We start from the raw sequence: 21,323 nt of genomic DNA, 5'->3' as shown, positions 1-21,323 counted from the left end.
CTTTAGGGTTGTGGAAGGACTGCTTGAGGTCATTTTCTACTCATAACCTAGGATTCAGTTCTATTTATATTTCTTTCTTCAGTGCTACGGAGGCACTCTATAAATATAAGATAGAATCCCACCGAGTTACACAGGAATTACAAAACGCCAAGTTTATGGAAATCACGTTAAGCCCTCTCCTGAGCTACTGAGCTCCATTGCTGTGAAGCTTTTGAGTACTCTGGAAGTTCACCGTTCCATCATTTCTACAGCCCGATTGTCAGGAATCTGCCGTTCCCATGTTAAAACTCAAGACTGACCATGCAGCGTCAGACCTCTCCAGTGTGCGCCACAAACTGGGGCAGGGGGGGCCGCCGTGGATCCTGCACTGAGAGACCGCTCTCATAATTTCACCCTTCTCCACGAACCCACAGGGTCGCGCCTCGTATTCCCAACTACTCGCGGCGCTGCACCCCGGGGATCGCGGTCCCGGCAGGCGGGAGCGGGTTCGGTGTGAGAGGCGCGGCCCCCGCGTGCCCGGCCCGCCCGTCCCGTCCCCGTCCCCCCCCGCCATGCCGGGTCCTCCCGCGGCCGCCCCGCCCCCGCCGCTTCCGGGCGCGCCCTTCCGCTCCCAGAGCGCCGCGCGCCGCATCATGGACCACAATGGTGAGCGGGGAGGCGGGGGTCCGCTTGGGCCCGGCCCGCCGCACCGCGCCCGCCGCCAGACGAGGGGGGCCACGCGGGTCTGTGGGCGCGGGGGCGGCGCCGGGGCGGCGCGGGACCGGCCCGGCCCGGCCGGCCGCCGGAGCGCCGGCGGGGCCCGGGCGCGCCGCGGTTCCCCGCGCGGCGGGGCTGTTCGCGTCCCGGGCGGGCGCGGCGGCCCCGGCGCTGCCCCCGGCTCGGCGGCCCCGGCGCTGCCCCGCGCCGAGGGGGCTCGGCCGGGCTGGGGGGCCGCTGCCAGCGGGACCCCCGTACCGCGCGGAGCTGAGCCCCGTGGGCTGCGCTGATCCGGCCGAGTGCCCGGGCCCGGCCGCAGGCTGGGGCGCTCCGGAGGTGCCGGAGAGACGCTCGTTTGGCCGCGGCGTTTCCAGGGGTCGGTGCCCCCAGTGTGCTTTCTGGTGCCATAGCTGTGGCCTGAGAGGAATCCCTCTCGTGTGCTGAAATTTGATTTCGTAGCTGTGGCCCCTCGCTGGTGAGCGTGCTGGCGGAGTGCAGTGTATTGGTGAGAGGACGTCGGCTTTTTGCTAGGGTATTCTGGAGCGGTTTTTTACCTTTCTCTTAGCAAAGATTGCATTATAAATCTGTATGTATATGGTATCTGACCTATATAAATGGATTTTAATAAAACCTGAAGTGCAAAAATAAAACCTAAGGTGATGAAAGTGACATTTGAGGAGATGACGTTGCCTCTAATTAGTAGACTTCTCTAAGTAGTCTTAACAACCTTGGGATGTTTGTTGTATTTCTCTTCTGGATGCAATCCTGCTAATTATGCTCACGCAGACTGGAATTTCTTATTCTTCTGTGAGACATGAATGACTAATAAACTTGCTAGTTTGGATTAGTTGAGCAGCTAACTCATGTAAATATTCCTGGCTTGCAAGAGTATCTGGAAGAAAAGCATCAGAACTTAATAGTTTCCTTTTGGCAATTCAATGGACTAAATAATACTCAAGTATTGGATTTTTAAAATTTGTTTTAGTTGTCCATATTTGCAAATGGACTGAGGTTCTGCATGGACTTTGTTTGGTTTATAGAGTTGTGGGTTTGTGTATTCTGGTGGAAAACAGCTTTACCTGTGATGTTGTGGTCCAGCAGGCCCCAGGGAAGCCCTGTGTGTAGTTGAGTGTTTGCAGGTTCGCCTGGACAGCCTAAGCAAATAACAAATGACCAGAAGTAAAAACAACCTTTATTGCTGTGCCTTTTTGCATATTGCCTTTTAGAGTGAAGCATGTCAACCACAGTGCTAAGAGGAATTTGATCTGTCAGAGGACGTTGAGGGCTTTGGGTTTTGAGGTGAAGTGACTGGCAGGGCCCAGTCTGAGTTTGAAGCTGACACGTTTCCTGGCTCTGGGGTAGCTGCTGAATAATTCAGAGCAATCTCTTTTTCCTTGTTTTTCCTTCTACTTGTTGCATTGTGTGGAATGATTGTAGGCTTTGAGGGACAGTAGTTAGTGAGGCATATCACTAAAGGGCCCTAGTTTCAGTGTCCAGGTGCTGCTGTGCTGCAATCCCTTGGGGCCTCAGCAGTCATCCCAGTGCTGTACCCGCAGAACAGCTTGTGGCTCACTCCTTCCAGGCTGAGCATGCCTTGCTTCGAAACAGCTGCCAAAACAGCATTTTCAGTTAAAATCTAAGTGAACTGGGAAGATTTTTGAAGGGCATAACTTTGTTTTTGTGTGACTAAGATGCTATGCAGTGGTTTTAGGAAAACTCACTGGAGGTTGAGGGCGTTACACCCACTTTGTTAGTGTTGCTGGTTGCAGTACCTGCTCTGGGTTATTGATTGGAGCCTGTACCTGCTGATGCACGTGTTAGACTATTTCTTGCTTCCTTTGCCCTGGTACTCAGATTTAAATCTGGTTAAAGAGAATTCTGTGCATAGTGGGGAATAATTTTCAGTGTAGGCAGGATACAGCCACATACTCCTAAGTACCCATATTTTTGTGAAACTCTATCGTAAACTTCTAAGTGATATGTCAAGATGCTGAGTTAATATAGAAGCTAGTTTCCTTCCTACTGTAATAAAAAATTTACACAAATTGTAAAAATTTTCTCAGAAGTTCTTTGTTGTCAGGGTTGTACAACAAATTGACTCTTCACTGCTATCCGTACTGTGAAAGGAGCTATACAATTAATTTTTTTTTCTGTTGTGGAGAAATGACAGACCAGCCAGCTTATTTAAATGGCTTTATTTTTACAACTAGACTTCCTAAAATCACAACTGTTCCCAGTACAGTTTTGTGACTTGACTTCTGGAAGAAATTGTACGTGAAGATACTTATTTTCTAGTGATTGAATTTTGATATATTGTATGACTCTTAAGCTTTAAACATTGCTTTTCTTACAACTTTCTGTTAGTATTTAGCCTCTTTGGAAACTATTAGATAACTGAATTAATAGATAATTTTTGTTATTTTCTTTCATAGACAATGATTTGCAAGGAACAAATAGTTCAGGATCATTGGGTGGTCTTGATGTCCGTAGAAGAATCCCTATAAAGCTTATTTCAAAACAGACCAATAAAGCCAAACCTGCACCTCGAACTCCAAGAAATATGAACAGGATGCCTTCGAAGACACAAGCTGGTGATGAAGGTAAATTAATATAAATTCCCTGTGGTAGGGAACTGTATTATTCTGCAGCTTGTTCAAGACTTTATTCAGTCTTGGAGACTTAGTGTCCAGGGTTCTGTCCAAGTTCAAATTTCCAGGTACTGCTGCACTGCAGGGCTTAAATAGTGCCCATTTCCAAAAAAGACTGTCTTACTACTTTGACTCTGTTTCTGTAGAATGGTCTCAGCAGACTGGAAATTCTGTGGCATTATTTGATGATTTCAGTATAAATGACCCATGCTCTTAATAGCAGCTAATGTCAATTAGAAAAGTGTTGTGGTTGGCTCGTGTCTTTCTTCTCTTTCTCCTTTCCACAGAAGAATTTGATTATAACAAAGAGGAGCGATACGAATGCAAAGGAGGTGAAATGTTTGGCAATCAAAGGAGATTTCCAGGACCCATCTTTTGGGACTATAAGGTAAAGTCATGGATTGGAAGTCATGAATCTTTGCCTGTGTGTCACACAGCTGTAGGTAGTCCTGGTAGATACTTTGTTTATTAATAATGTTTCCCATTATTTTTGACTGATTAAAAATACATTCTCTGCTTTGCCCTGTTTGTAGTGTTCTTGCTTCCTTCTCAGCTAATTCAGAAATAATGAGTGTGTTAATGATAATTGAAACGAGAAGCTTTAGTAATGTTGGGGTTTGTTTTCCCACTCCCTTCTCTATCCTATCAGATAAACTTGCTGGGGGAAAAGGATGATACACCAGTCCATTTTTGTGATAAGTGTGGATTGCCCATCAAAATGTACGGACGCATGGTAAGTAAAAGTGCCAGTGGAAGATGCAGCTGTGGTTTCCCTTTAGGTGAAATTAGGTTTTGCTGTGTCTGTGTGAGGCTTCTAGAGGTTACTGATTTCAGCAGGCATCTGAATAAACTTCATAATAGTATCAGGATGGAACAGGGGGCCTTCACTGCTGGAGTATTTTTGTTCCATCTGTGTGACTGATTTTGCTTTACCCTTTGATTTAATAAAGTTTGAAAATGTTAAACAAAAAATCATAACACTCACCAACAAAAAAACCTTCAAGTTCCATGGGTTTTTATCTTGCACCACTTAAGTTTAAAAATAAGCTTTTTATCTCAATTGAAGACTTGCAATGAAGTTAGAAAACACTGCTCACTTTTATGTCCCTTTAAAAATCCCTGAGATTAATTTAGATTTTTAAGAATGATGTAAGAGGCTTCAGGACCTGACTTAATGACAGTTAATGCTTTTAAAATTTCCCTCCCTTGCCAGCAGGACAAGTGTAATCAGATTGCATGTGCAGCTTCTGTGGATGTTCAGTGTTGGCATTAGTGCAAAATACAAACTTTTGCTGATATTTTACCAACACTTAAAAAACCCAAACAACACTACCCAGAAAAACCCCAAACTCTAACACAAACTGTTCTAAAAGGTTTCTGTGTAAATATGCTGTAAACAGTTAACCACCTCTGTGCTTGTTCACTTCATAGATAACTTAGTTACTTTTATTACAAATTGTGTGATGGAGGGAGGAACTGTATTCTGCAAAATGATGAAGATATTTCTATACAATGTCTTAACAGAGCAATTTTTTGTCTCTAGATACCCTGCAAGCATGTTTTCTGCTATGACTGTGCTATACTACATGAGAAAAAGGGAGACAAGATGTGTCCAGGGTAAGTTATCTCAAGATTTGTTATTAAAGGCAATGTAGGAAAGTAAATATCTTATTTCATATACCTTTATTAGCATGGCTCTTATTTATATACATTTAGCAGAGGCAGTAGAGTACACTGTTCTTTCTAGTTTTCAATCCCATATTTTGGGATTGTAAGGGATCGGTGTTTACTTTGCTGTTCGAGTATTTGGGTAAGTAACCTGTTACTGCTCTAATTTGAAAAGGAATAAACAGCAGTTTAATTTACTTAGTGAGAGTGACCCTTGTTAAGTCTTAATGCACAGAAGGAATTCGTGCAAGGGGGAGGTGCTACTTACAAAATTCTACCTCATTCTTTCATAGTTATGTTTAGATACTTAAAAACTAGATAAACTTCAAAATTGATGAAAAGTGGAGGAAAACGGTCAGTTCTAATTTGGCTAATTGTTAACTGGTTGACTTTTAACAAGAAAAAATGCATATTGAGCCCCCTGTGATGACAATAAACCAATACTCTCTTTTGATTTAGCTGTAACGAGCCTGTGCAGCGAATTGAGCAGTGTGTACGAGGGTCTCTCTTCATGTGTAGCATTGTTCAAGGGTGCAAGAGAACTTACCTGTCACAGAGGGACTTACAAGCTCACATCAACCACCGTCATATGAGAGCTGGAAAGCCTGTTACTCGTCCTCCCATTGAACCTGTGCATCCTCCTATAGCCCCGCCACCTGCCGAAATTCCCGAGCGTTTCATAATGCCACCTGAGAAACATCACATGAGCCACATTCCGCCAAAGCAGCACATCATGATGCCACCACCTCCCTTACAGCATGTGCCACACGAGCACTATAACCAGCCCCACGAAGACATCCGTGCTCCCCCTGCAGAGATGTCCATGGCTCCACCGCCCCCTCGCCCCGTCAGCCAGGACACCTTCCGCATTTCGACGAGGAAACACAGCAACTTGATAACTGTCCCTATTCAGGATGATTCGAATTCAGGTGCTCGAGAACCACCTCCACCAGCCCCTGCACCTGCCCACCATCATCCTGAGTATCAGGGCCAACCAGTGGTATCGCACCCTCATCATATAATGCCTCCACAGCAGCACTACGCGCCGCCCCCGCCGCCACCACCACCGATTAGCCACCCGCTGCAGCACCCTCCCCAGGCAGCAGGCACTCCTCACATGGTGTATAGCCAAGCTCCTCCACCACCAATGACCTCTGCTCCTCCTCCAATAACCCCGCCGCCCGGACATATCATTGCCCAGATGCCACCATACATGAACCATCCTCCTCCAGGACCTCCCCCTCCTCAGCACGGAGGCCCACCTGTCAATGTAAATGCACCCCCTCCCCATCACTATAATCCTAACTCTTTGCCACAGTTCAGTGAAGATCAAGGAACTCTGAGTCCCCCTTTCACACAGCCTGGGGGAATGAGTCCAGGGATATGGCCAGCTCCCAGGGGGCCACCTCCACCTCCAAGGATGCAAGGGCCTCCTGCTCAGGCCCCCCTTCCTGGACCACACCACCCTGATCAAGCCAGATACAGACCCTATTACCAATGATACAAGTAATTATATGAATAGAGAGTGCTATGAAGAGGATAAAATTATATACAGCAGCCTTTTAATTGTTTTGGGGTTATTTTGTTGTGTTTTTTTTAAAATACTGTCATTTTGGCTGTAAGACATTTTGAGGTTTGAATCTTAAATGACTTTTAAGCCTTGGCCGTAGAACTCTGACTTCAAATATTCTGTAGTGCTAAAATAAGTGGCTTAGTAGACCACAGTTGCATTTTAACAGAACTTCTGTTGCTAGTGTGGCTAAATTGTCCTAAGATGATCACTTGTAATATTATTTTCTGGAGAAAATGAACACGTGTTGTACCATTCTGAATATTGTTTTTGTTAAATCCAGTGTTTTTGTTAACCTGTGTACAATAATTAAATTGAAATATGGTTGTAAACATGGTGAGTTTTTATATGAAGTTAACATACACATAGTTCTGGGACACCATTTCAACACTAATACTTTCCAAATGGGTAGCACAGTGAAATCTTAAGGGAACTTTAATATTTCTCCTACTACCTTTCACCATTACTCATTCAGGCTATAGTGAATTCATGGCACTAGAAATCAGACATGCAGATTTCTGCATTTACTGCATTTCAACTTCTCAATTTTTTTTTTTCTTTAAATTTGTGCAGCAAGATGAGTCTATCAAAGATATAGCTTTGGGCATGACACAAAAAGATGTATTGTGGGGGTTTTGTTTACTTTTGTTTGGGTTTTTGGAGTTTGTTTTAAAGCTAGTTTTGATTCAGAAGGCTCTGCTTACATGTAAACGTGAGCTGAAATCAAACTATTGTATTTACCTATGGCTATGTGTGGAAGTGTTTGTGAATTGGCTTGCCATGTCTGTGAGAAGCAGCTCATTTTGGGTAGGGAAGTGGTGTTTGCTGCTCTCACTTTATACTGTATGCAGTAGGAAAACTTCACATTTGGATAATCTGAAAGAAGTGATCTGAAATCCTGTGTGAAATCTTGTATGCATGTGAAGGCAAAAATGGCTCTGCCAGCATTATTTTCTTTCAGTAACTAACAAATACATGAGGAACTTTCAAGAATCCCCTTCTGTTACTGTTGACTGGGAGGAGGCAGACTTAGGCACATTTATGTTACAGCATATAACTTCATCTGGGAGGAAATCTGCACGTCTGGTTAATATCCTTTGACTCTGCAAAGCCAAACTCAGGCCTGACATACCTGTGTTACAGGGACTCACTGATGGTTCTGTGTTCAGGGCTCACGTGGTTCCTGAGGGCACTGCATGGCAGGTGTTTGTGCAGGGCAGTGCATTCACTCTCCAGTGCCCTCTGTTTGGGAAAATCACACATTCTGAAATGACCTCCTACCTGTCCACTGCAGGTGGTGAGGAAATAAGGCAACTCTTTCCATCATGCTGGTTTTTAGAAGTAAGTCAGGTTGCATACTTCTGTTGTATATTAGTCTGCTGTGAAGCAGATGAAGGCTTCAGACTTAATATTTCTGTGTCCAAACCTGTTCTTGGAGTTACTGACAAAGTGCTTTTCTGAAAATGCTGAGGAAGTTCAATTGATTAAGGGAAAACAGCAGCCTTTGCTCTATCAAAAAGCACAAAAGTTGAATGTATGTCACTGTAGACAGTGTGTGAGAATTTTTTTCTCTATTTAAGGCAAAGGTGATGTATGTCATACGGACAATGACATACCACCCAAAAAATCGGTGGGATCCCTCAAATTGTTTAGTGACTGTGGACCTAAAATCTTTGTGATAGAGGACTTAATCAAAAAGTCATCCTACACAGCCAGGACTTGGACTTGGTCAAGCGTCTGTGTCTTGCTTATAAGAGGAAGACCTAAATATGTTTTTTAAATTATTGAGTCTTAAGCATACCTATGTAACCAAGGGCACTGTTGGTGTTTTCATATTTACAAATTTTAAAGATGCCTCCATTGGTTGAAAACTTGTGTTAACTGTCTTTTTAATTTTTTTTATGGGTTTGGGCTGTGTTTTGGGGTGGTTTTTTTTCTTGGTTAGTTGGTTGGGGGTTTTTTGCAAAATACCTGGTCATTTTACTGTGAAGTTCCAAAATTCCTATATTGTATTTAATTGTATAATTGACAGCCCTAGAAATGGTGGCATGTACTTGTGATTTCTTTGGATTCCTTAAGTCTTACTGTAAAGACAAACATTTGAATTAATTATGTTTATTTTGAATAAATATCCCTCTCTGGGGCAGTGATCTCCCTCCCAAGGCATTGCCAAGCAGATCTCAAGTTCTGAAGAGAACTTTGACAACCTTTAAATTTGTTAGCCATTGTAAGTTCCTGTAACAATGTCACATAAGGGAACGAAAAGGAGTTTGATGATGGCTTGTGTCTCCCATGGAATGCAAGAAAAGGCACCAGCAGATGGCCTGAAAACATCCGTGCTTTAGATGCTTGTCTCCTTACACTTTATCTGTGATTCCATCTATAACTTTCCTTAAAGGATTGCCTGCAGCCATGCATACTTTACAATAAGCAGAATAACTGTGGGAACATATACTTTGTGGTGATTTTCTTTTTAATACTATTAACATAAAGATTGGTTACTTAGATGCAATAAGTGATATTTTTCATGCCTTTTAAAAGAGAAAAATTAAAAATGTGAATTATTTTTTAAAAATATGATCCAAGAGAATTAGAAGACCTTACTGAATGGAGTTTCCACTTCCTTTCACTTCCTGCTCTCAAAGGAGTATCAAATTCTGTTTGCTAAAAACTGAAGTGTAAGTAACTTCACTATTCATTCCGTGAAAACCTCTCTCCTGTTATGTGAAGTCAGGTGTTCTCAAAAGGACAGTTGTGAATACGCTTCCCCTATGGATCAAGACTGAACACACCCCTCTGTTCTTCAACTGTTTTCTGCTCTGTAAAACTAGTGCCTGATTTTGTATCGTTTCTCTCTCTGTGATTTGCTGGGCTGCTGCCAAAAGCAGGCACAGGTTCACATGGAAAGTCCTCTCGAGCCTGGGAAACTGGAGGAGCACAGTGGATTGCAGCTGCCAATTCGTACTGAACGTATGGGAAATAAGCCTGAACTTTTTGTATATATGACACAGAATCCAACACAGCAGAGGAATGTGCAAGGGTTGGGTTCATTTTCATCCTGATTACATTTCTGAAGTAAATAGCAGTATCATACAAGTTGTATTTTCTCTTTTCCCTAGTTTTTATTTTATGAGGTTAAAAACAATTCTTAGCACTTCATAAATCATCTTGATGTAGTAATTGTGCCTTCACAATTGTGAGGTTTTTCACTATGTCACATATTTTAGTCACACTAATGGTTCATACAAGTTTGTAAACTGAACTGGCTGCATTCGTTAGGGCAGTGTGAGTGAGAATAATGAAGTTTAAAGCTTCTTTCAGTCTTGACTTAGCCATAAGACAGCAACTTCAGAAAGTTTTCCTACTCTGAATTGGATCGCCTTATTCTCTTAAGTATGGGGCATTAATTTGTTGGGTTTTTTTCACTAGTGTAAGAGATTAAAATAATAAAAAATGCAACATACATCCAGAAAGGTATGGGTGGAATAGCAGCAGGAAGCTGGTAAGTTAGCTCAGTCATTATGAAACTTTAATAAGCAATTTTGATAATAAATGGAAGTGATTCTCGAGTGCCAGAAGGACACATTGTAATACAATTCTGGTAATGGGAAGAGTGATAATGTCTGCAAACAGGCAGGAATGTTTCCATTTTTATGTAATAATGTTTAATGGAAGAACTTCAGCCATGTCTGGATCAGGTAGACTTTGAGGCATTTTCTAAGGAAGCAGAAGGGAGAAGATGCATAAAGAGTGAGAAAATAAACTTCATTCAGCACAAGGATGAGGAATAGAGAACTGTGAGTGACATTTCAGTGAAAAAGAGCTTAAAGATAACTGCTTTCTTAATAGAAAGTTTGAAATTGAAAAAAATTTCAATTTGCATGTTATAATCCTCTCTCCATTGGGCCCTAGACCTTGAATAAACACTTTTAATTTTTTGTTTCTATATTTCACATGGGCAATCTCTTCTGCAAGACAAAGTGAAAACCAGGCTTGAGAGTAGGCTTGAGCATCACAGGCTCTGTGGCTTCTTATTTTCCATCCCTCTCGCTGGCTGCCAAATGCCTGTTATTTAGTTATGGAGCATCTGCACTGTGCTGAGGAGAGATAGACTCAGGATATGTCATGATGAATTAACACGATGCCTGTCAACTTACCAAAAAGAAAGCAGGTATGACATTTGCCTTTTGGCTTAATTCATGAGTAAAATATTAAGAAGTGATTTATGGTAGGGCTCTAACCGAGCAGCAGCAGTGCCTGATGGAGGACATTTGGAAACCTAAATACCCAGGTTTCTGAAGGTCCCTGTCTCAAGAATGAAGCAGTAAATCTGAATCTCCATGATATCCCACAACAAGAGGTCTGTGCTATAATCTGCATGAGGGTAAACTGCTCAGAGGAATGTTAGTATTAGAATAACAGAGAGTTGAATGCAGAAATAACCAGTACCTGGAGGGGAAATCACATAAAGCATCAGGAATACAATGCTGCTGGTGTCAACACTGAAAAATAAGGAGTGAAGTGATTTAAGAGGATGGCAAGTAGCTGGTAGGGACATGTGGCATGGGAGTGCAAGGCTCTCTGGTCAAGGCTGTCTGAGTATCATGTCCATTCAAGAAATGGTGAATAGTTTCAGAAGGGGGATTTATCCTGTGGGGCTCTGTGCTGTGTCAGAAGTGTCATTAGTATTGGAATAAATTGTTCTGAAAAGGGTAATTTAGAAAATAATATTTTTTTCTTAAACCTGTCAACAAATCCCATATGGTTTTGAAGTGCAACATGTGGTATTCCACCACATACTGCACTTCATATGTTGCTGACTTGCTTTCAGTAGGGATGTTTGCCTGGGTCTGTATAGGTGCATATGAGCACAGGAGTGGAAAGAACAGCCTGAGTCAGACAATTCAGGTTAAACTGGTATGATGTGGCATCACGATTTTCATAAATATGTTTAAGCCTCATCTTAAAAGTAGTTTAGTGTTTGGCTCCTCTCGTTCTAGCTGGAAAGAACGTTGCAGAATCATCTCACCATTGTAAAAATGAGGAACCATCTTCTAATATCTTGCTAATGTTTAATTTTGGCCAGTTTATTTTTTCCTCTCACAGGACAATATTATTTTTTATCTTGCATAGCTTTTCCTCTCTTTTAGGTTAAATCCCTGTATCTATTTCTCTTTTTTTCCAGTCCTTAGATACAGGCTCTCCATTCCACAAAGATTGTCATAACTATTTTCCTCATTAGTTGCAGTTTGATATCATCTTTCTTGAACTGGAGAACTCAGTCCTGAAGTTCAGAGTATTTAGAGTGAAATCTCCCCTGAGTATTGCACAGAAGCATTAATATCTTTCTTTTTCTGCTGGAAAATCTGTTCTGATATAATCTATGGCTTTTGGAAGACTGCAGTAGAAAAGCAATTTGGCAATGTCCTGATTATACCTGTTTTCAGGCATTGCTGTGCTCAGTGTCTGGCACATGGCACATACTTGACAGTGAGTCTGCTGTGTCCCGCTCAGGAGTGCAGCAGGATTGTACAACTGCCCACCATCTGTCTGCTGTCTGCAGAGAGCTGCCTGTAGCATCTCTGTGATTGCCACCGAGGGCCACATCTCCTGTACCATGTTGGACACACGATCACCCACCACAGAACCACAGCTTGTTATTCATCTGCAAATGCATGAGTGTGTTTTCTGAAAGCTGAACTTCTCTACCTCACTCTTCAAGCTCACCTCATTCTTTCTGTATTCAAAACCTCCTCACTTTAATACTGACTTCCAGCTTTGTATCATTAGCAGAGTTCATCAGATAACTCCAGATTTAAAAAAAAATAAATTAACAGATTAGTGCTCCCTCTGTTCTGGTGTTTCCTTTACAAAGCTCCTAGTCGTCACCTCCTCTTTAGCATAATCCACCTTTGCCTTTCAGTGCCTTTAGTCATCCCATCTTCTCCAGTGACATCAAAAATTGCCTGTGTGGTAGGGAACGGAAGACTTTACTCAGGTTCAGAGAGGTGATGTCGATGTCATTTCCCTTTGGAAGGCAGTTTGTCTAAATGAAGGTGCCAGTTGAATGTGGCATACGTATATGTACCTTTTTTAAAAACAAGCTGCATTTCTCCCCATTTATTTCTGTCTGGTTTTCTTCAAATTTTGTTTTTAAGATCTGCATACTATCGAGATAAAAACTGTGCTTCTGGTTTACCCAGAACACATTCTTCTTCCCTTCAGCCCTTTTTCACTTCAAGTCCAAATGCACACTTTCAGTCACCCCAGCTTGATTGAAAGTTAAACCTAGGTTTAAAAAAGTAAAAAACTTCTGTGATTTCACACTGCTATTTCTTTAGGACTCCAAGGATGGTTACGTTTCCCTTTAGGCTGAAGATTTTTATACCTCCAGCACTTGTTATGCAAAATTAAAAGTTCTGTCACTTTGGGGCTTGGTTTTTTTCCTCTAGAAGTTGTGATGCAGTTCATCTTCAAGTCTTAGACTTTCAGCGGGACTTAATTGATGGCAGTCATGCAGGCTGGGTTGTGCAGAGTGTCATAGTAGACTCTTTAAGTTAAAGTCCTCTGTGCATCTGTCCATAGACCCAAGCAGTCCAGCCTGGCAGCTCCACACCCACAGCCCCTCCGAGCCCAGCTCTGGGGCCAGCGCCTCTGTCCACGCACGGGGTCTCACTGATCATGAGCTGCCTCCGTGGTGTATTTGACAAATGCAGCCAGACATACACAGTTACTGAAGTCATTACTTACAGATGTTCACTATAAACGTATCCTCTTGTGTGCACTTTACACCAGCCCAATCCAAATTAATGAGTCATGTTTGGCTCTGAACATCCTGTGTCTTTCCTGAACAACCTTCATGTTTTACAGTAGATACATTAGTCACTTTGTACACTATGATCATAATACTGAGCTGAGAACAAGTTTAATAATTCAGTCTACTAAATGTCTTACAAACCATCAAGAAAACTTTATACAAGTTATATACAAGTTACAGATAAAATATTACTCCTAACTATTAGTCTGTGCTATAAAATACAAGATTTCAAATATTTATATGTTCTTTAGTAACTGTACAAGCTGTCTACAAACTATGGCATGAAATAAGAAAATCTGTGTGATTTTAGCCTCCATATATGTACATAAATACATATATATATATACAGAGACACATAAAGACTAACAAGCCCATTCCAAAACTTGGAACATAACCACATGTAGTAAATCCTTCTTAAGGTATTTAAAAGTATCCTTCTTTTCTTCGTGCTCATCATAGCATCTGCATTCGTCTTCTGTGACATTGTTACACTGGAGGATATTGTATTTAGAAAATTAAATCTAAAATTTTGTTTCTATTGGAATCTGTAGGAAACAAAAGGAAATAAATTTCATCTTTTGAAAGGAATAGCCAGGGTAAGTTTCCTCTGGGGAATGATGTATAAGAATCTGCTTCTCTAAAGCATTTGGGTGAGAAGACTGTGGTCTGACATTTTCTCCTTATGGGGTTGCTCTGTGCTGGATACTGCCCTTCTCTTTAACTCTGTGATGAAAGGCTGCATGGATCCCTTATCCCTGTCTCCAGACTCCCCTTCTGCCTGAGAAATTTCGATAAACTGGACTAATGTTGACTTCTGTGCCACAAGAGCATTCCACCAGTGAGCTCCTCACAGGGGAGCTGTGGTGGCCAGGAGACCAGGTGGGACAGTCTGGGGAGACAGCCTTTGCCTGCTTTCCCTCTGCAGCCTCTCCATGCACACAGGATGGCTTGTGAGCCGAGCCCTGGGCCTCCTACTCCCGGAAGGCTTTGCCTTAAGTCAAATCCCATCAATAAGCTGTCTGGATGCTTTCTGCCCTGGGCTGACACAAGAGCTCAGGGATGAAGATGCTTTTGTTATCTGACCTAGCAGATTCCCATGAGCAGCTTTTTGGGCCATGTTTTCTATGTCTAGAGTGCCATAGACAGAGCCTTACTGTGCACTCCCGGCTGCGCAGTCCATTCCTGGGGATGATGACATAGTCATTGCTTCTACTGTTCTCCTGTAAAGAACATGGGAAGTTGTGGGTTAGGAAATGGATTGCTTCTTATTTTCTGATTTTCCTTTTTCACATTAAAGAAGGTTTTGCTTTCTAAATCTCAAGAAGTTGACCTAATGCCTGGGAAGCTGACCTAGAAGGAAGGAAGCTCTCACTCATCGGTCCTTTACGACCCTTGCCAGGTCTCTGGGTCAGCACAGAGGAGCTGGGCCAGTTCAGCTAAGTGGAATTAGACAGTTTCAGGTGAGCAGCACTCTGGGTCTGGTACAGTTAAACAGATTTAATGTATGCAGGATCCTTTCCTGCTCTTGATTTAAGAACACTCCCAGGAAGGCCATCACCAAATTTGGCTGTACTAATTTATCTACACTACTTTAGGACTCCTTGTGAAGGTAGACAGGGCTGGAAAGCCTACATGACTACATGCAGCATAAATTCTGCCTTGCAGGAGCCACTGCAGTGAAAGGAGCAGTCTCTGCTGGATGAGTGGTGATAGAGGACTGCTGACGAATGGGCTGGGATCTCACCCACACTCTGCTCTTCCCAAAGAAGTGACTTCAGGTGACGACTATGGCCAAGCCAGTCACCAGTAGGAATTATTCACTCCTTTCACTAGTGGTTTGCCAGGCACCTGACCAGCTGAGTTTTAGTCATTAACTTTTCAAATAGAGAGGCAGTGTAGCACACACTGCTGGGTGCCTGGCAGTACTGGAAAGGCACTAAAATAACAAAAGATGAAGATTGTAGTGTTACCTTAGTGAGCTTTAATTTTGGGGAGTTGGCTGTGTCCTTCTTCAGCAAAATTTGTAAAACAGCATCATGAATGGTGAGGAAAAACATGGATGGCTTAATCTCCTCATCAAAAAATGCACTTCTCTCCAGTTTGTCCAGGAGGCCCTCTGTGAGGGAACAAAATCAAAGCACAGAGTGATATGCAGGCCTTAAAAAGGAAGAAATAGTGTATCCTGAGCATGCCCACTGAGTGAACATAGGAATTCCTGGTATAATGCACTGTTTTATTTATTAGAGCTGATGGTTTCATCTTTATGGATGTGGAAAGGGCAGAACACAAATGCCCATCAGTAGTGTCCTGCTCAAGGCCAAGCAGGAGGGAGTCTGAACCCCTTTTCTTATTTAATGCCCAGCCCAGGGTGCCCAGTGACAGGTCTTGCAGCCCAGAGCTGCAGTGGCCGTAGGTAAAATGAGCTGTTACACATGGTCCCAGTCTTTTGGGGACAGCACAGGAGGGATGACACCTCCATTCAGCTGGGTCTGTTTGTTATCCAAGACTGGAAAGTAAAACAGTGGTGAATCTCTAGAGCCGTGCTCAGTGGCCAGCAAGGGAGGCAGTGGGATGAGGCACCTGCGGTGATGCCAACGGAAAGGCAAGTACTCACCGTGTGACTCAACAATGTAAATGTCGATGTCCAGCCGGACAAATTCTTTCAAAGTCTGTTAAACCAGAAGGAGGCACCATTTAGATATTGCTGTTTTTTGCAGTATGATAACAACCCTTATGCTGATTAGCCACAGCAAATATACAAACCGCTTTAAGACATTTAAGATCTACGATGGCAAGTGGCTTTGAACTCAAACTCTGCTGCACCTAGAGGCAGGACAGTCCTTTCATATGGCTCCGGACAGCGATGGCCAATCCTTTTGAAAAGGGGCACTACTGAAAACGTTTAGCTCACAGAGAAAAAGGGGATCTTTCGTGAGTTGTATGACTTTATTGTACCTACAAGACTCATGATGAAACTTTAAAGAAAAAGACTTCAAAATCTTCTGGGGAGATTTTTATAACTGGGAATTTGAGCAGAACTACAGTTCCCACTGACACGGTGGGTTTTAGTTCCTATGGAAATAGATTTACAGCCCCCGTGTGTCTCTAGATAGTTAACTGTAGCTGCTACTGTTGAAAATGTTGTGCCTTTTGCTTTGTTCAAGATCATGTGGGGAAGCAAGAGCAGGAGCAGAAATTGAACTCCAATGCTTCAACTCCCAGCTGGGTGTTTAAAGATATTTCATATCTACATTTCTGTAAAGCTTCCTGAAATCTTACCAGGTGAAGAAAGGCTACCACAGCCAACACTTAAATTCCAAGACAATTTATATTGATTATTTAAACAATTTCCTAAACATTTTCTATGGAAAATGTACATTAAAATTCACATGCACTCAAAGGTTGCCACTGACCTTCCAGTCCATATAGGAACGCCTTTAAAAAGCAGGCTATAAACACAGAATAGAATTATAGAATCATCTCGGTTGGAAAGGACCTGAGAGATATCGCCTAGTTCCAACCTCCCTGCCATGGGCAGGGACACTTCCCACTGGAGCTGGTTGCTCAAAGTTCTGTCCAACCTGGCCTTGAAGACTTCCAGGGATGCAGCAGTCACAGCTTCTCTGGGCAACCTGTTCCAGTGCCTCACCACCCTCACAGTAAAGAATTCTTCCTAATATCTAATCTAGACCTGCCCTCTTTCAGTTTAAAGCCATTGCGCCTTGTCCTATCACTACATGCCCTTGTAAGAAGTCCCTCTCCAAGCTTTTTTATAGGCCCACTTTAGGTATGGAAAAGCCATATACCAAGATCTCCTCATAGTCTTTTCTTCTCTAGGCTGAACAACCCTAATTCGCTCATCTTGTCCTCATGGGAGAAATGATCCAGCCCTCTGATCATTTTCATGGCTCTCCTCTCAACCTGTTCTAACATATCTATGTCTTGCCTGTGCTGGGGACACCACAGATGAACAGGATACTCCAGGTGGGGTCTCACAAGGCTGGAGTAAAGCAGCAGAATCACCTCTCTTGACCTGCTGGTCACACTTCTTTTGATGCAGCCCAGGATATGATTGACTTTCTGGCCTGAGAGTGCACATTGCTAGGTCATGTCCAATATTTCGTCCACCAGTATCCCCATCTCCTTTTCTACAGGGCTGGTCTCAATCCATTTATTCCCCAACCTCTATTGATACAGGGGATTGCAATGATTGACATGCAGCACCTTGCACCTGGCTTGTTGAACTTCATGAGTTTCACATGGGCCCACTCCTGAAGCTTGTCCATGTCTCTCTGGGTACCATCTCTTCCCTCGTGTATCCCTCAAGTGTAACTGCATTCATAAGTTTCATATGATCACTGTTTGTCTTGTGAATTATGATTACCTTTTTGAGGATTGTCATGGCAGAAAAATCGAGGAAGGATACTGATGAGAAATCCAGAATGATGCTGTGGATGTTGACCTCGGGCACGGTGATGCCAGGGGGGAGGTCAGTGCCCCAGTTGATCTGAATGGGCAAGTCTGTCATGTTGGTGGGCTGGTCCAGCTCCTCTATTTTGTTGTTGTCTAATTCTTCATCTGACTCATATGTATGGTTAGCCATGGAAATCAAGCCTTTCTGTGTTGACAGAGAAAAGTGTCATAATTAGTACTCTTTTTTAAGACCCAGCCAGGGTAGTAGTGCTTCTTGGGCAAGGGCAAGAATGGCGGCAATGCAAAACTGATGTTCCCATGAGAACATCATGAGAAGGAGCCATGAGAAGGAGCAGGATCTACCTGCACCTTGCACTAGAAAAAGTTCTGTCTCTCTCTTGCCTGGAGAAATCTGGAAATCATTTAATCATCATCATAATCACTTAATGATGGCTTTTTATTGTTCCTTGAAGTCAATTGTCAGACACGCTTCAATTCAGTGATTTTGGAACTAGTCAACAAAAAGCATGCAGGATTTGGGCTGGGAGAAAACCAGCTTTATCCTACCATTAATGGAGCATGATCGTCACCTCTGTGGGATCTGATCCTGCCATTTGATGCCAAACAAAGGTCTAGTGGACACATACAAGCTCTGCCCCTGGTAAATCTGTAGGTCTCTAACTGTGAGAGCAATTTAAAATCTTTAAGTGGAAACTTGGGGAGTAGCATATCTAATTAGGACAGGAGGCTATGAGGTACTTCTCTGCCATGTAAAGCCAGGGAGCTGGTTCCTTAACTCCCCTCTGCTGGGGGTAGAGTTGCATTACATACGGGTGTCACTTGCAGCTCTCCTTTCTTCAGCATCTTCCTGATCTTCCTCAGAGCTTTATTGCGTTTCCTCAGGACTCTCAGTGGGTTGAAGCCAACCTACAAAAACAGCACTTTAAATAATCAAAAATGGAAACACCCCAGTGACAGAGAGGTAAGGACAAGGCATCTCATGTGTCTTCTCTTTACAGTCATGATTTGAACTTGATGTTGCCTACCACTTGTCTTCAATTCAAACAAGGGCTCTTTCTTGGTTGGAAAGATGTCTACAGGTAGTGCTGCACACCAGGCAGGCCTATCTGTGCTAGCTTTAGGACACTAGCATGGACAGCATTATAGCAGTGACAGTGCTGTAGCAAAGGCCACTAACTCCAGCAGGCTGGCACAGTGCTGGCATGTCCTACTCATCTTCATTATGAGATGGACACCCAGGTGACCAAGACTAGAGAGTTCACAGGTTGTATCTGCTCTGTGCCACCCGACCGCAGCATGGGTCATTCACACATTGTTTTTCCTGAAGAAGAAAACCAAATTTGATCATGTTGGCTGCATGTGTCTCTCGAACCTCCTCGCTGGTTTTGACAAAATTAGATGGCAGGTAAATTAGGCTAGTAAGGGTTATGAGAACACTAGATTCCTGCAAGTCTTCTGCCTCATCCATCTAGTGGGTAGAGGAGAAAGGTGTTAGAAGTACCAGTATTTGTAAAGAAGGAGAGTGGTGTGAGCATCTGCTCTCACAGAAAAGAACCCCCTTATGCTCTTCTGAGGTGAAAGCCAAACACATGGAGAACCACGTGTGTTGGATTCCCATGTTCCTCTGCCAGTTTCAGTCCCTCGCATGAAGAATGAAATGCTCATTACCAGTGCTCAGGGTAGTCAACTCCCCACTAAGGGCAGCAGTAAGGGAAGGTTATAAGTACAAGTTGTGTTCAATCTGGGGATGGTGGGCCTCCCTGGCATGGTGAGAGCTCAGGGGTCCTGGATCTCTGTGCTCATCATGGAAAGACTGGCTGCCTTCACCAGTTTGTTATGGAAGACATTAAGACCTCTTCGATAGAGTGATTTCATTCAGCATTCTTCTGACTGTTGTGGTTATGTTTTTTTTGGGCAATATGAAGTAAACTAGCCTTTATTTGGTGTAAACAATATAGATGACAGTAAAATAAAATTATTTCCCTTTATATTATCTGTGTTTGCACTACTTTCTTGTAAAGGACTTAAAATATGTATTGTTATGGTACAACAATATATGGCATAGATGTACATATATAAGTATATATATAGTATAAACATTGTTATGATATAAGTTCAGCATGAGTCAGGCTGTTCTCTTTCTCAGGGGTGTCTGCATACGTGTGAGATTACAGTAGTGGCAATAATATTTGAATTAACCATGAAAATTTCACCTTTGAACTGTGGACCAACTGCATATATAGTAATTACTGGGAAATTGTATTCACCTTAATGTGCCATACAACTCATATGTTCAGGATGACAGCCCCAGACACTTACAGCAGTGATGAGTTTCTCTCTGAAGAATTCAATATTAGCAAAGAAGATCGGAGAGGAGCATCTGAAAATCTTCACTCCCTCTGGCTCATAGATCTGCACAATGAAGCAGAAGTGTAAGTAACTATGTCTGTTACAGAAACACAAGTGCAGCAGATAATGAAAGAAATGACATTTCTTACATCAGTGTAATCCTTCCTGTTTCTGTAGATGTTACTTCTCCCAACGTTAGCCAAAACAGCGCAGCTTGGGCTGTGAACAAAAACACACACAAAATTATTAGTATCCTATATCAAAACTTGAAGGATGGGAAGGATCAAATAAAACAATCTCAGCTGCAGTGGCAGACTGAAGCAGATCCCCACAGCCAAGGGTTTACGCTTGTAGATTAGTTTTCCATATGTGGTTGCTGGACAGACTGAGGCATGGGGCTGTTGGCCTTCTCTGTACAGAGGGAGTTAATTTATAACGGGAGGCCCTGAGATATCATTGCATTCAACAAGTACTCACATCTGGGAGCGGATCACCACCGTCAGCAGCTGGAATGCCACAGCTGCTACTAGTCCAAGGTCCAGGCCAAGAAAGATGGTAGCTAAGAAAGTCACCACCCATATGATCTGTAATGAGCAGTAGAAGGCAATGGTTATGAGCATGTCAAGAACCTGGGTCATGAGCTCAGGGTGGGAGCAGCAATAGATCTCAGATCTGGTCCAGGATGTCCATCTGCTTTTGGCAAGGGCTTTTTTCTTGTAGAACAGAACCAGAGTCACCAACCAGCACCTGGGAGTGTTTCCAGGGATGACCATTTCTAGACAACAAAGGCCTAGAATGATAGGGGTGTGGCTGTTCAATAAGTGGTTCACTAAATGCTCAATAAAAATCCAGCAGAAAGGCAAGGCTACAAGTAAATCAGGATCCTGTAAAGCTGAGAGTTGTAAACGTGCAAATATCGGTGCTGTGGATGTACATGACTGATAAATGACTAGGTAATACTGAATGATTTTTAGCCTCAGAGCTCAAAGCATTTTCATGGTATAAAAATATCTGTTTGATAGCCAGGAAAACTGAGGCTTGGAACCATTTGTGAATACAAGGAACTGGCATGTAAGAAAGGCAAGAGCCTAAATTTTCTGAATGTTGGAGGTAACCAGTCCTGCCCTAGAGCCATGAGTTT

General features: G+C 42.9%; 2 protein-coding genes across 5 annotated transcripts in view; one reads left to right on the top strand and one right to left on the bottom strand.

The window, feature by feature from the left end:
- Positions 1-605: 605 nt before the first annotated feature.
- Positions 606-8,758, top strand: CBLL1 (Cbl proto-oncogene like 1). 4 transcript variants are annotated; one of them, XM_025894616.2, is made up of 6 exons: positions 606-645; positions 3,129-3,296; positions 3,635-3,732; positions 3,994-4,077; positions 4,888-4,961; positions 5,472-8,758. In XM_025894616.2, the coding sequence occupies exons 1-6, from the start codon at positions 633-635 to the stop codon at positions 6,511-6,513; spliced, it is 1,479 nt and encodes a 492-aa protein (XP_025750401.1). In that variant the 5' UTR covers positions 606-632; the 3' UTR covers positions 6,514-8,758. The 4 variants fall into 4 exon arrangements, with proteins under 4 accessions (XP_025750401.1, XP_017923524.2, XP_025750402.1 ...); XM_018068035.3 differs by having other exon boundaries at positions 3,632-3,732; XM_025894617.2 differs by lacking the exon at positions 606-645 and adding an exon at positions 1,068-1,201 and having other exon boundaries at positions 3,632-3,732.
- Positions 8,759-14,406: 5,648 nt separating this feature from the next.
- Positions 14,407-21,323, bottom strand: part of SLC26A3 (solute carrier family 26 member 3) — an 18,008-nt gene continuing 11,091 nt past the window's right edge. The window contains exons 13-20 of the mRNA XM_018068182.1: positions 20,660-20,766; positions 20,332-20,401; positions 20,153-20,245; positions 18,644-18,739; positions 17,784-18,017; positions 16,014-16,068; positions 15,370-15,515; positions 14,407-14,619 (exon numbers count right to left, since the gene is read on the bottom strand). Coding sequence (XP_017923671.1) covers positions 14,407-14,619; positions 15,370-15,515; positions 16,014-16,068; positions 17,784-18,017; positions 18,644-18,739; positions 20,153-20,245; positions 20,332-20,401; positions 20,660-20,766 — 1,014 coding nt within the window. The remainder of the gene's footprint in view (positions 14,620-15,369; positions 15,516-16,013; positions 16,069-17,783; positions 18,018-18,643; positions 18,740-20,152; positions 20,246-20,331; positions 20,402-20,659; positions 20,767-21,323) is intronic.

The sequence above is a fragment of the Manacus vitellinus genome, unplaced genomic scaffold (assembly GCF_001715985.3).
Source record: "Manacus vitellinus isolate BGI_N305 unplaced genomic scaffold, ASM171598v3 scaffold_13_pilon, whole genome shotgun sequence".
NCBI classification, from domain to species: Eukaryota; Metazoa; Chordata; class Aves; order Passeriformes; family Pipridae; genus Manacus; species Manacus vitellinus.
The sequence above is the reverse complement of the archived record's forward strand: the minus strand, read 5'-3'. Positions and strand labels throughout refer to the sequence as shown.